At 36.9% G+C, this 13,573-nt stretch overlaps 1 protein-coding gene across 3 annotated transcripts in view; it reads right to left on the bottom strand.

Annotated features, from left to right (window-relative positions):
* Positions 1-13,573, bottom strand: part of LOC127841333 (histone-lysine N-methyltransferase NSD2-like) — a 43,147-nt gene that overhangs the window by 17,880 nt on the left and 11,694 nt on the right. For 2 of the 3 annotated variants that reach the window (XM_052370061.1, XM_052370062.1), the window contains exons 5-10: positions 12,224-12,928; positions 11,060-11,313; positions 7,855-8,085; positions 3,863-3,937; positions 3,100-3,364; positions 2,365-2,568 (exon numbers count right to left, since the gene is read on the bottom strand). In XM_052370061.1, coding sequence (XP_052226021.1) covers positions 2,365-2,568; positions 3,100-3,364; positions 3,863-3,937; positions 7,855-8,085; positions 11,060-11,313; positions 12,224-12,928 — 1,734 coding nt within the window. The remainder of the gene's footprint in view (positions 1-2,364; positions 2,569-3,099; positions 3,365-3,862; positions 3,938-7,854; positions 8,086-11,059; positions 11,314-12,223; positions 12,929-13,573) is intronic. The other variant, XM_052370063.1, reaches the window with a different exon arrangement.

Genomic DNA, 13,573 nt, shown 5'->3' with positions numbered 1-13,573 from the left:
TAGTTTTTTATTTGGCATGGCCCATGTTCGAACTTGGCCTTCAGATCACCTAGATAAAACTTCTTACCAAGTTTGGTGAAGATCGGATGAAAACTACTTGAATAAGAGAGAGGACACCATGCTGAATGTTAAACAAGAGCACCACCTTGCGGGTGCAGACCGCTCATCTATTTTCTTTTTAAAGGTGAAGGGACTCTCAATTTCAATTACAAAGGAGGGAGGAGTGGAGTGAAGAGGGGTGTATAGTGTGGGGGTGTGGACATTTATAACAATATCTTCCAAAAATGCGGGAAAAAAAAAATGCAAAAAAAATAAATAAAAATAAATATTTGTGTTTTTTAACCGTTTCAAAAAAAAAAAATTGGGGTGGGGTGGGGTGGGGTGGGTGGGGTATAGTGTGAGGGTGTGGTGGTCATTTGTGAGATGATCTTAAAAAAAAAAAAAATTAGGGGGGGGGATTCGGGAGGGGGGGGAGGGGGGGGAGGGCACGGGGGATGGTTTGGGTGGAGTCTATTGTGGTATGTCAGGTAAGAGTAGTTTTGTCAAAGTATCAATCAAATCTAATCATAAATAAAAAAGTTATGGCAATTTTAGCAAAATTTAATAATTTGACCTTGAGAGTCAAGCTCATTCAAAGGTCAAGGTAAAATTCAACTTGCCAGGTACAGTAACCTCATGATAGCATGAAAGTATTTGAAGTTTGAAAGCAATAGCCTTGATACTTTAATTGTAAAGTGGATCGAAACACAAAATTTAACCATATATTCAAAGTTACTAAGTCAAAAAAGGGCCATAATTCCATAAAAATGACAACCAGAGTTATGCAACTTGTCTTTTTACTGTACCCTTATGATAGTTTGCGAGTGTTCCAAGTATGAAAGCAATATCTATGATACTTTAGGGGTAAAGTGGACCAAAACACAAAACTAAACCAAATTTTCTAAGTATAAAGGGCCCATAATTCCGTCCAAATGCCAGTCAGAGTTACATAACTTTGCCTGCACAGTCCCCTTATGATAGTTAGTAAGTGTTGCAAGTATGAAAGCAATAGCTTTGATACTTAAGGAATTAAATGGACCTAAACACAAAACTTAACCAAAATTTTCAATTTTCTAAGTATAAAAAGGGCACATAATTCTATAAAAATGCACGCCAGAGTTATCTAACTTTGCCTGCCCAGTCTCCTCATGATAGTAAGTAAGTGTACCAAGTTTGAATGCAATAGCATTGATACTTTCTGAGAAAAGTGGATCTAAACGCAAAACTTAACCGGACGCCGACGCCAACGCCAAGGTGATGACAATAGCTCATAATTTTTTTCAAAAAATAGATGAGCTAAAAACGCACTAAGTGACCCCGTGACCTAGTTTTTGACCCGGCAAGGCCCATGTTAGAACTTGGCCTTAAGATCAATTAGATACAACTTCTGACCAAGTTTGGTGAAGATCGGATGAAAACTACTTGAATTAGAGGGCGGACAACATGCTGAATGTTTAAAACGCACTAAGTGACCCCGTGACCTAGTTTTTTACCTGGCAAGGCCCATGTTCGAACTTGGCCTAGACATCATGTAGATACAACTTCTGACCAAGTTTGGTGAAGATTGGATGAAAACTACTTGAATTAGAGAGCGGACACTTAATACGGACAGACAGACAGACAGACCGACCGACAGACAAGTTCACTCCTATATACCCCCCTAAACTTCGTTTGTGGGTGTATAACTACTTCCAATGTCCTTCAACATGCTTTTGGTTAATAGCACATCACCATTGGTGGCAGAGACTTTGGACAGACTGGTATGGCAGCTGTGTAAGGGGACGATGGACATCGTAAACAAGACTATTGCCAAGCAATATAAATCCCCTACCGGCTCCACCATTGTCAGAAATATTTTTTTTTTTATTTGTTGCAATAGCAACCAGAATTTTTTGACGTAGGAACAAAATGAAATGACGTGCATAATGTCATAAACAAATCTGAAATTTTAGTACAACACTACTACCAATATCCTAAAGATCTTTTTAATCAATATCCTATTAGTCTAAATCTATATAGTTTAGCTTGATTGCATCAAGAGCATAAGGCTAACTGAAATGCTAGTGAGTAAGTATCCTGGGTAGAACCTGTACTTGGTGCGTTTAGGGCTGATCAAAAGAATGCTTCCACAGTGGGAATCAAAGACATGACCTTGGTCGCAAGATGGATGCCATAACCACTATGCCACTGCGACCTTTTGTAGCCTATTACCATTGGTCTTTGTGGCAAATGCTTTGAGCTTATTGGCCAGGCAGGTGTGACAGCTGTGGACGGGACAATTGAAATCTGAAACTGTACTATTTTGTCAAATCTGTTGCCTATTACCATTAGTCTTGTTGGCAGAGGCTTTCAGCTTGTTAGCCAGGCAGGTGTGGCAGCTGTGTAGGGGACACATGAGGCCCTTCCCCTCCTGCTTGGCCTGCGGGAACTCCTTGAGGCAGTCAGGGTGGTAGAACTTGCCACACACTGTTACTGAACACCGCTGGGTACTGCCGTCAGACTTCTTGCACACGAAGCATGAATGGGTGCCTGGAATACAGCAAATGGATGAGATGTATTGGTGCTATAGTTTCTTTTGTTTTATTTAAATTAATTTCATTTTTATTATCATTGTAAGAAAACTATAGAAAACACTTATTTTTTTAGGTGAAACTGTTATGTTTCTTAAACAAATGTAATGCTTAGTGTATGAAAAACATAATGACCCAACATTGCAACAAGTATAACATATTTTGCAAAGAGCCATAACTGCCATGAAGCGCTAACCAAAGTTAGAGGTACACCAATTATTGAAAACTTGACCTGTTGGCAAACTTTTAACCTCTCCCCACTTCACCCAGATTCAAACATGACCTTGTTATGTCCAGATAAACATTTTGAGCACGTTTCATCAAGATTGAGTCATGACTGTGGCTTCAAAAGAGATTATTCGTGTTTTCTAGGATTTGACTTGGTGACTTGGGATCCAGTTTTTGGACATGCAAGACCCAGCTTCCATCTCAGCCTAGATATGGTAAAGATAAATATTCTGACTAAGGATAAAATTAACCTATTGCATACCATTAGTGCACTCGTCACACTTGAACTCCCCCTCTGGGGTCCTCGCTATGCCCAGACAGTCTGTGTGGAAGAAGCCCTGACATGGCCCCGTGCACTCAAGTAACTCTCCAGTCTGTTCGCAGATCTGACAGAGGTTTTCCTTCCGCTGCGGCCCTGCGCTCGAAAGCTTTGTGATCTCCATTTCGTATTCGAACTCTTCTTTTTCTTTGCGGGGGGCTGCCAGTGGTTCTGTCACCAGTGTGGGCGTCGACCGACCACTCTCACTCTGGAACAAATTAAACATACAGATGTCTTATTTATAATATTAGCCTCGATAAAATGGGGCTTAATGCATTGACATAGTGTCTTCCCATATTAGCAGAATGCACAGGGTAATTAGGGAAAGCACACTTTCTGCTTTTAAAGAATCAAAATTCCAGTCTAGGTGTATTACAGTCCCTAATAAGCCTGTGCACACTGCACAGGCTAATCAAGGACAACACTTTACACGCATGCACGAAGCTGTGTTTTCCAAGAGCCAAGTTAATAAACAATCTGTTTTTAAATTGTAATTTAAATTTTGTCCTCTTTACAATCATATTTGTTCTCATCAACAGCACCATCATCACTGTCATCATCCTCGACATCATCATCATAATCAATTGCAATGATATCATCATTTTAGCAGGCACCTCTATCAAACCATTATTTGCTACTATAAAGTACACACTTGTATGTTTCCTACTTTGCCCAAACACAAGAATGAACACCAAATCCAACTCACGGCATTATCAGAAGTGCTGTCACTAGTTGCAGATTTTTTTGGCTTGGCTCTCTTGGCTGGAATAACTGATATTGGCTGAAAATAGAGTACAGAATATCAGGTGAGCCACTTGATAACTGATGCTGGCTGTAAAAATATAAATGAATATCATGTAAGACACTTAAGAACTGAATTTTGCTGAAAATAGAGATTGGAATATCAGGTATGTCAATAAATAACTATATTTAGCAGGAAATAAAGCTAAATGGTCAGGAAGGAGACTTAATTACTCATGTCCAGAACCTGTGTGTATGGCTTACAGATTTATGCTTTATTTATCTGAAATGAAAAATTGCTCAAGTGGTTGGTGATTATTCTAAAGATGTATGAATACACAGTATTGGTATTAATTTTAAAACTATAAAAGGGATTTTATGACATTTGAGTAAAAAATAGAGATTGAAAACATAATTTTGGCATTAATAATCACCTGATGTGAATTTTTACGGGGTAGATTCATTTGGGGGAAAACTTCATGAATTAAAATACATTTTCTGAATGGAGCCTTATTTTATTGACTACAGCTACAGAATAACAAGAGATGTCCAAAAAGCATTTGACTACTTGAAATTCCTCCACTTTGATAGTATATTGTACGTTATCTGTAAGTTACCACAATGCCCCCACAGACATATTTAAATTGAATTTCTGTATAAGTTGTATACAGTATATGTAAACTACAAAATGACCATTTATTGTTGTAACAAAGAAATATGACTGCAAAAAATATGGGAAAATATGTTATATGCAAAAGGAAAAAAAGAAAAAAAAATTAAATTACATTAGGCCATCCTTAAAAATTCTTTTGTTTGGCATAACCCAACTGACCCACTAAAATCGGCCGACTGAATTTTTTTTGGGTCACTTTCCCCCCAATTTTTTTTTGCTTGCCGAAAATTCTTTCCGCTAAATTTTGCATTTCCGCTTTTTATCCTTTCCAGTTATTTGCGTCATTTAATTGAATGCTCTTTCAAGGATATCCAGAATAGCAATGAACAAAACGCGTACCGGTATTTATTTGAGTCGCCTATTTATTTGACATATGCATATGCGATTAATTAAACTTTAAATACAATTAAACTGCTCCTGTTTTTCTCGTATCCCTTTAATTAAAATACGCTGCTGTCGTTCAGGATAGTTTGGGAGTAAAAAACAAATTGATTAATTATCACCGTTCAATTCAATTCGGCAATCGGCAGAGATGTGTAATATTATCGCCATATAACTAATTATTTAATTATCACTCTTTAATTCAGATCGGTAAATATTCGGAAGAAAGATGAAAAGTGGTCAGCTTAGAAATATTTATTGACGGGTATTGTCTCGTTTTTGTTTCATTTGTTTATCTCTAGCAACCGGCCGCTATTTTGAAGGCAGACTGCGATATTAAATGTGTATTGAAATTATGCAACATCTGCGCAAAAATGACCCAATATTATCCGATTGCTCCACCCTTTCTCACGTTTCAATCGACAACGTCATATCATGTGAAAGCGAGCTCAATGTTGATTGGCCAGCTACCATGTGCACTTCAATAAAAATAAGGTCAGGTCAAGCGATGTCTAATCCGGTACAGACCGGGTTTTGTTAATTGTTCGAATTGCGAACACTTTCATTGAAACAAAGAGACAAATATAGAAAACCAGTCCGGATTAAAATGGCGGATGTTTTCAACAAAATTTTACTAGATATTCGAATTTTCGAAATTTAGATTTTTTTGAGCCAAATTCTCAATATTTTTGCAAATGGTGCAGATGGCTCAAATGGCGAACGACAGCACGAGCATTGCGAACGTGTTATTATTGGAATAAATGCTCACTATTACAGGGCTCGCGCTGTTGTTCCCCGTTTGCGAAAATATAGCGAATTTGGCTCAAGAAAAATATAACTTGCAAATATGCTAAAATCTTGTTAAATTTCATTGAAAACATCCGCCATTTTAATCCGGATTGATTTTTTAAAACTATTTTTTTTCTCTTTGTTTCCATGAACGTTTTGAAGCGCATATGGTAGCTTGCCAATCAACATTGAGTTTGCTATGGGGTAATATTGGGTAATTCATGCGCAGATAATGGAATACACAGTTGAAATTGTCGTCTGCCTGCAATATAATGGCCGATGGCAAAAGTCGTATAAAAAAAAAGCAAATGAAAATAAGCGTAACACTCAACAAATTATTTTTAAGCTTTTCACTTTACAACTTTCTACCGTCTATCGATCTGAATTAAAGGATGATAATTAAATAACTAGAAATGGCGCGGCAGAGGCCGACGCGTATCCCCACGCCGAATGTTTGACCTAGGTGTGCCCCAGGGTTGGTAATGGGGCCATGCATAGCTGAGATTGACCGTATTGTCATAAGAGAAGTTCATCATCAATTAGAAGTGAATTGGTGTAGAAATGAAGAAGTTATAGTAAAAGGCAATTTTGGGTGGGTGTGACATATGTGGGCAGGGCGCCCCAGGGTTGGTAATTGTGCCATGCATAGTTGAGATTGACCGTATTGTCATAAGAGAGGTTCAGTATCAATTTGAAGTGAATCGGTGTAGAAATGAAGAAATTATAGTAAAAGGCAATTTTGGGTGGGTGTGGTCTATGTGGGCGGGGCGCCCCAGGGTTGGTAATGGGGCCATGCATAGTTGAGATTGACTGTATTGTCATAAGAGAAGTTCAATATCAATTTGAAGTGAATCGGTGTAGAAATGAAGAAATTATAGTAAAGGCAATTTTGGGTGGGTGCGGTCTATGTGGGCGGGGCCCCAGGGTTGGTTATGGGGCCATGCATAGTTGAGATTGACCCTAATGTCATAAGAGAAGTTCAGTATCAATTTGAAGTGAATCCGTGTAGAAATGAAAAAATTATAGTAAATGGAATTTTTTGGTGGGTGTGGCCTATGTGGGCGGGCGCCCCAGGGTTGGGATTGGGGCCATGCATAGTTGAGATTGACCCTAATGTCATAACAAAAGTTCAGTATCAATTTGAAGTGAATCCGTGTAGAAATGAAAAAATTATAGTAAATGGAAATTTTTGGTGGGTGTGGCCTATGTGGGCGGGGCGCCCCAGGGTTGGGAATGGGGCCATGCATGGTTGAGATTGACCGTATTGTCATAGGTGAGGTCCAGTATCAATTTGAAGTGAATCGGTGTAGAAATAAAGAAGTAAATGTAAAATAACCTAAAAAAATGAGTGATAATTTCTGACGCGGCCCCACCCCAACCCCTATAACTTTTGACCCAGGGGTCAGATCAAAATTCCAAATAGTGCAGGGTCGCACATATGCTCATAGCTACCATGTGTGTAAATTTCAAGGTTCTAGTGCTTTTAGTGTAGGAGGAGATAGTGGCCAGGACGGACGGACAGACGGACGGACAGACGGACGGACGGCGGAGATCACCACAATATCCCCACCTTTTTTTCAAAAAGCGTGGGGATAACTAGTTACATGTCGAAGATGTTACACCTTTCTGTTCTTGATTGAAATTAAAATGTTATAATTACTTTGTTGTTTTTTACTCACAAACTATGCTATTGTAAAGTAATATGTCAACCAAAAGTATATTAATTACGTATTTGCGAGGTTACTTGTTATCATTTTCTGTAGTCAAACGATATGCACATTTTCATGTGCAAAATGCGTACAATTTTTTTGACTCTCGTTTTTGGATAAAGTATTTCTTGTCGATTATATTATATTTTCGATGTTCTTTATACAAAAAATAGACTTCAAATACACGTGCGGTGATACGGACGGTGCAGAAAAATATTTACCAATTTCGTTTCATGAGGCAGAAGACTTGGAGCTTTATTTGATAATTACCTTTCAGTTTGGTATATGTCGGAGTTCAATTTCAGAAAAAAAAACAAAATAAAATAAAATCCCTACCTACCTACCCACCCAAATTTACCTGGGTCGGGTAATGCCAAACAAACATTTTTTTAAGGATGGCCTTACCTTCTCCTCTCCCACCTCTGTCTTCACTTCACCTCCCATCTCGCTATCTGGCTCAGTTTTCACAGCTGTCTCTTTCACAGGTTCAGGCTCTTTCACTGGTTTCAGGTCCTTGTTTGTATTCACCTTTGTGCTCTCTTTGGTGGCCTTTGGTGTTCCGCAATCCAGGTTTTCCTTCTGCACTTGATCTGACACTTCTGATTTGCGAGGTCGACCCCGTTTCTTGCTGTGCGACTATTGCAAAACCACATTTTTAGATATGTATAAGAACAAGAGGCGTTTGTTCAACATGTATGCCCCCCTTCACAATATTTATTTACATTGTAAATGGTTTCAATCCCAAAGTAAGTAATTAGCATGCCATAAAAATCAATATATTGCTTACAAAACAAGCTATAACAGGTGTTTGTTTTTTTAAACAGATTGTTGATCCGGATAAACACTTACATCTGGAAATAACATAAGTAAGATCTTAATTAAGGATGTTTCCTACTGACAATAATTAGAGTGTTTTTCTTATTAATTTCATCTTGTAAGCCTGCAACCTTGACCTTTGACCCAGTGATTGTTTTTGCTTTTATTTGTTACAGCCTGTGCCATTTTAATTAGGAAAATTAGCGCGATAAACTGTGAAATTGGGAAAAATAGCGCGTTAAACCATGAAATTGGGAAAAATTAAGCATTATGAATATGATTATAAGTAACAGAATTAATATTGTTTTTAAGTGCATGTTCAGGGGGTTTTCTAGCCATTTTGGGAAAAGGAGTCTGGTCTTATTGGGATTTGTTTTAATTGATAAAAGTGGCAAATTTGGGAATTATTTATTGTCAAAAAGGACTACCGTATATTAAATTAAAGATATCTATTTTGTATGATGTTTAAAAAATAAAGTTGATATCTTTATTAAAGCGGGTATATACAATTTTTTATATGTGTTTAATGGTAATATATTGATAAAATATGTTACAATTACACAAAATAGGCAAGAAAAATTATACATTAAAGCCGAATTTCATAAAATGCAGCAAAGACAAATTATCGCCCCGAGCCGATAGTGACGTACATATTTTCCTACAATAACCGAAGCATTCGTCTTTGTATTATAAACCGTTAAACTACGAGGGGTGTTCCAGAAGTTCGAGGATTTTCGCTATAACTTATTAGTTTGCTGGTAAAAGTCAATGAAATTTACATATTATACAAACCAATTATCATGGACTTTATATATAAGCTAAAAATGCATGAATTCCATAAAGCGCGTTTGAAACGCGTTGCCATAGAGACCTCAGTAACGAAATGCGGCGCACGCGTGTATTTTATTGTAAGTATGAGCGTTACGCGAATTTAAATTTGGTTTAAATGTCGTTGATAAACAGAATTTACGGCAAATTTCACGTTACAGCGCCTAAGTCCTCCTTACAGCCCGGATTTGGCCCCTATGGACTTCCCCGTCTTCCCGGAAGTTAAATCACAGTTGCGCGGTATTCGCTTTGCAAGTAAACAGGAACTTACAGTTGCAGCAAAGCGAATTGTGTCGTCTTTTGACGCTGACTAGTATAGAGACACTTTTGACAAGTGGATTTCCCGACACATAAAGTGCATTCGCGTTGGAGGTGATTATGTGGAAAAGATTTGACAGTTGTTAACTTCATAACGTCATTGACGTTGAACAGAAACGTTACACGTGCGTCGGTGTGCGCATTGTGCACATGTTTAAATCTCTGATATATATTTATTGTTTTATGTATTTCCATGATATTTGGAGAGTAGATTTGGAAAGGACAAAATATTCTTAACATGCTATTTGTTTGTCCATTTATGTTACCAAATGAAAGTTATAGCGAAAACCCACGAACTTCTGGAACACCCCTCGTAAGTTTAGATGCACATCGTACATGTATGGTATACACTGCAACGCCGATATATCGCGGTTGGTGGGGTCCAAAGATCGCGAGCGCGATATATCCGGCGCGCGATATAACTCGAGAAATGTCTAACTTAATTGTATAGCGGTTAACTTGTCAAATTACCCCAATGTTTTCATTTCATATACAGCGCTGCTACATATTTGTATTGTAATAATTGCAAACCAATTCTACAATTAAAGTGTTCATTACTTCATAAGTACCTGTGTATTTATTATAAAAACAAAGATGTAAATTATGTTTTTTATTTTCATGTACGATCCCTCGCGAATCAGCTAAAATGAAAAATTCTTGCCGTAAAAAACGTATAAAATACATTGTGCATAGATTTGAATTTACCCTTAGCGTAACAGTAACGATACCGTGTATTTGAATTATATTTTATTAAGAGAAAATGTCAATGCCACATAATTCGTGAAATTTACAACGAAACTTTTAACGGAATTAAATTATCGCAATGTTGTACCGGCTACGAAATTTTTATTTACAAATAAATACACCCATGCCAATTTTCGCGCGCTTTTTATCAGGACAAAGAAATTCATGACCAGTACCGAAATTTAACCATTTATACCAGTAAACTGCCATTATTACCTTTACAATGACACTAATTTGATATTTCCTAAGTGTTAAAAACAACCCCAGCCTTGTGTAAACAACATTGTCACTAATCGACTGTTTTTCACGCTTCACTGCGTGCCATAGTAAGCCGCGAAATATGGGGTGTTACTGCTAGCTAGAACCGGTTTTTTGCTTAAGTTAGCCAATTCTCAGATTAAAACATGTCATTTAGTGATCATGCTCGTGAGATTTTTGGGAGCCATAGTCAAAGCGCGATATATTGGACAGCGCGATATAACGATCCGCGATATATGGGCGTTGCAGTGTACATGCTGGCGAATTCGGCTGTACAGCCGTTTTCAATTTCAGAATTAAATATCTGGCTTATTTAGCATTTTTCGACACATGTTCTTCTTAACTTTTATTTTAATTTATATTGATATATATATATATAATAAGTTTTTTACACAGTTTATATTAATTCATAAATATTTGACAAAATCGTATATACCCCCTTTAAGAAATCATAATAAAGTCATAAGAGACATCTGTCATAAAAAAAACTGTTTTTTTTTTATTATTGGAAATTGGGCTTTTTTGGGGAAATTTTGGTCAGATTTTTGGGAAAAAATGTGGAATTTTGCGATTGGAAAGCAGCCAAAAATCGGCGGTAATTTTGAGCAAAAAAAATCACTGTGACCTGTTAACTATAATTTCTCACCGGGCTTGCAGTTGGAGAGGCGACCTTAGCTCTACTGACAGTGGGCGTGGCTGCTTTAGGGGAGGCAACTTTAGCTCTGCTTGCAGTGGGAGTGGATTTACTAGGAGGGGAGGCAACTTTAGCTTTGCTGACAGTGGGGGTGGCTGCCTTCTTCCCGGACAAGACTTCGTCCACAAGCTTGTTATCCTCCTCAGCCTCCTTCACCTTCTTTGAAGGTCTCCGTTGCCGAGATGGGGACATTTCCTGGCTTGCATCTGTAGGAATATTTTATGCTGTGTCAGTTTTGATGCTTTTCTCATTATTCATCAGCACCAATTTTCAACACTTGGGAAAGTCTATATTTACAAACATATCTTTACATAAAAATGATTCCTAATTGGACCTCAATATTACTTAGGACACACCATTATATGTTAATAAATGCAACTTTCAAATTTTGCTTTAAGTCCAGTGAACATTTTATAAGAAAAAGGAAATCTTAAGCATTCTAAGTTGTGTAAAGTAAAATCTACAAAACTTGCATATTAACTACAATTATCATATGGCTAAATCTACAGTCCTGGTTGTCTAAAAGCAAAACTAGACAAATGAATATTGAACAGAATTAACAAAATATGATGCCTTACAATTATAATTAGAAAAAAAGAAGAAAGGTAAAGCATGATATGCTGCATCTGAAAAAGTATCCAGTATCAAGTTCCGCTCATTGCAGTAATCAACCATTCAATTTTAGGTTTTATTATATCAACACCTTATTTTTCTATCACATAAACATTCCCTTTTTTGATTTCATTCAATGCAAAACGTTTGTATATTAAATAATGTAATGTATCATCATTATTATTTGTGGGACATTAATGTTCATCGATTTTGTGGGTTTACCAATCACTAGCTTAACAAAAACACAGTATAAATGATTTTACAGTAATATACTACTCAAAATTTGCTAAGGATCACTTTTTATTTTCACATTATCTTCAATTTAATTTAATTTCGATTGTTATTTTGCAGGTTTTAATATTAGAATGCGTGTTTTTTATTTTATTTTTATGTATTGATTCATCATTGACGCTTGACGCTTGCTGAATCTAGCTAGGGTTGAACTTCAAATTACACACTATAAAAAAGTGATCCTTAGCAACTTTTGAGTAGTATATGTTTTACCTGATTCATCATTGTATTTGCTCTTGTATCGCGCCTTTTGTTTCTTGCTCATCATGCACCATTGCTGCTTACAGTAGTCCATAAGCATTTCATCAGAGAACTCGGGATGTTCCGCTAGCACATTATCACGTTCCTTCTGACAGAAGACATCAAATGACCCTTCACTATCTAGCTTTATTTTCGACACACTTGTCTTTTTACCTATAGACACAACTGGAGATTCTGTTTGTTCTTTCTCTGTCTCGGTCTCAATTTTTCGCTTCTTTGAAGCAGATTTTGTCTTTTCTGGAGTGACAACCTCAGAATGTTTTCGCTTCTTAGCAGGTTTTGTTTCCAATGTACCTTCCACATCTGCTTCTTTGATCTTTTTCACATCTTCATCTATATCTTGCAAATTTACATCCTTTTTATTTAATTTCGGAATCTGGTAAGTAAATGTGAACTGAGCTTTTCTTTCATTAAGACTTAAAGGCAATGCAGTCTCACAATGTTGGATGCCCTTATCAACTGCTTTTTTTCGGTGTGGTTTAACCTCGTACCACTTTTTCAACCTTTCTAAATCCTTTGGACTCTTTGCATTCTCAAGGAGTCCTTTAACATACTCATCAAACTTCTCTCTACCCAGAAACTCCAGAAGATTGCTTGAAGGAATCCATCCCCTTTCTGCTGCATCCCCGAAAAACTGCACGTGGTATTCCCGGCCACCTTGAAGAAACAAAGAATTATTTAGAGGGCAGGGTTGCTCAATTTGTTTATGGCCAATTAAGGGAATAGTCTGTTAACTTTGGACCCAAATAAAATTTGTTTTAAAAGCAACGTCATTATCAAACCTGCTCAAATTATTCGAGCAAACAAATGTGTTTACAATGATCACGTATATTAAAGGGTTAACAAGTAAATCACATAAACAACATGTTTTAACAAATTCTCTATCTATTAAGGGCTGTTAGCTTAACTGGCTGATACAGTTTTGAGCAAACAGGCCCAAATAAAAGTGACAAAGCTTTGTTACTAACAAGACTGATATAAATGTATATCACTGCATGGGCAAACAGGGCAAATAGCAGGAATAAAAGGAATCCGTGGATCTCTTGGGATTTAGTAAATGTCTTGCACATCTTTTCTTCTTGGTGATAAAATATTTGAATGTTCAAGTTATAGCTAAAGAAATGTGAATATGCTCACTGCATAAACTTACACATCCCCTTTCCAACTTCTTTTGCGGGGCCATAATAAAATATTTAAACTGTTTGCTTTTGTAGTGTGTTGGACAGTTTGGTAATTGTTATTTACGTAAATAAAGGATCTCATAATATAATAATTTTATCAACACCTCGGACGCCTCCTTTT

Source organism: Dreissena polymorpha, chromosome 8 (genome assembly GCF_020536995.1).
Source record: "Dreissena polymorpha isolate Duluth1 chromosome 8, UMN_Dpol_1.0, whole genome shotgun sequence".
Classification (NCBI taxonomy): Eukaryota; Metazoa; Mollusca; class Bivalvia; order Myida; family Dreissenidae; genus Dreissena; species Dreissena polymorpha.
Note: the sequence above shows the minus strand (reverse complement) of the source record. Positions and strands in the feature narration are given on the sequence as shown.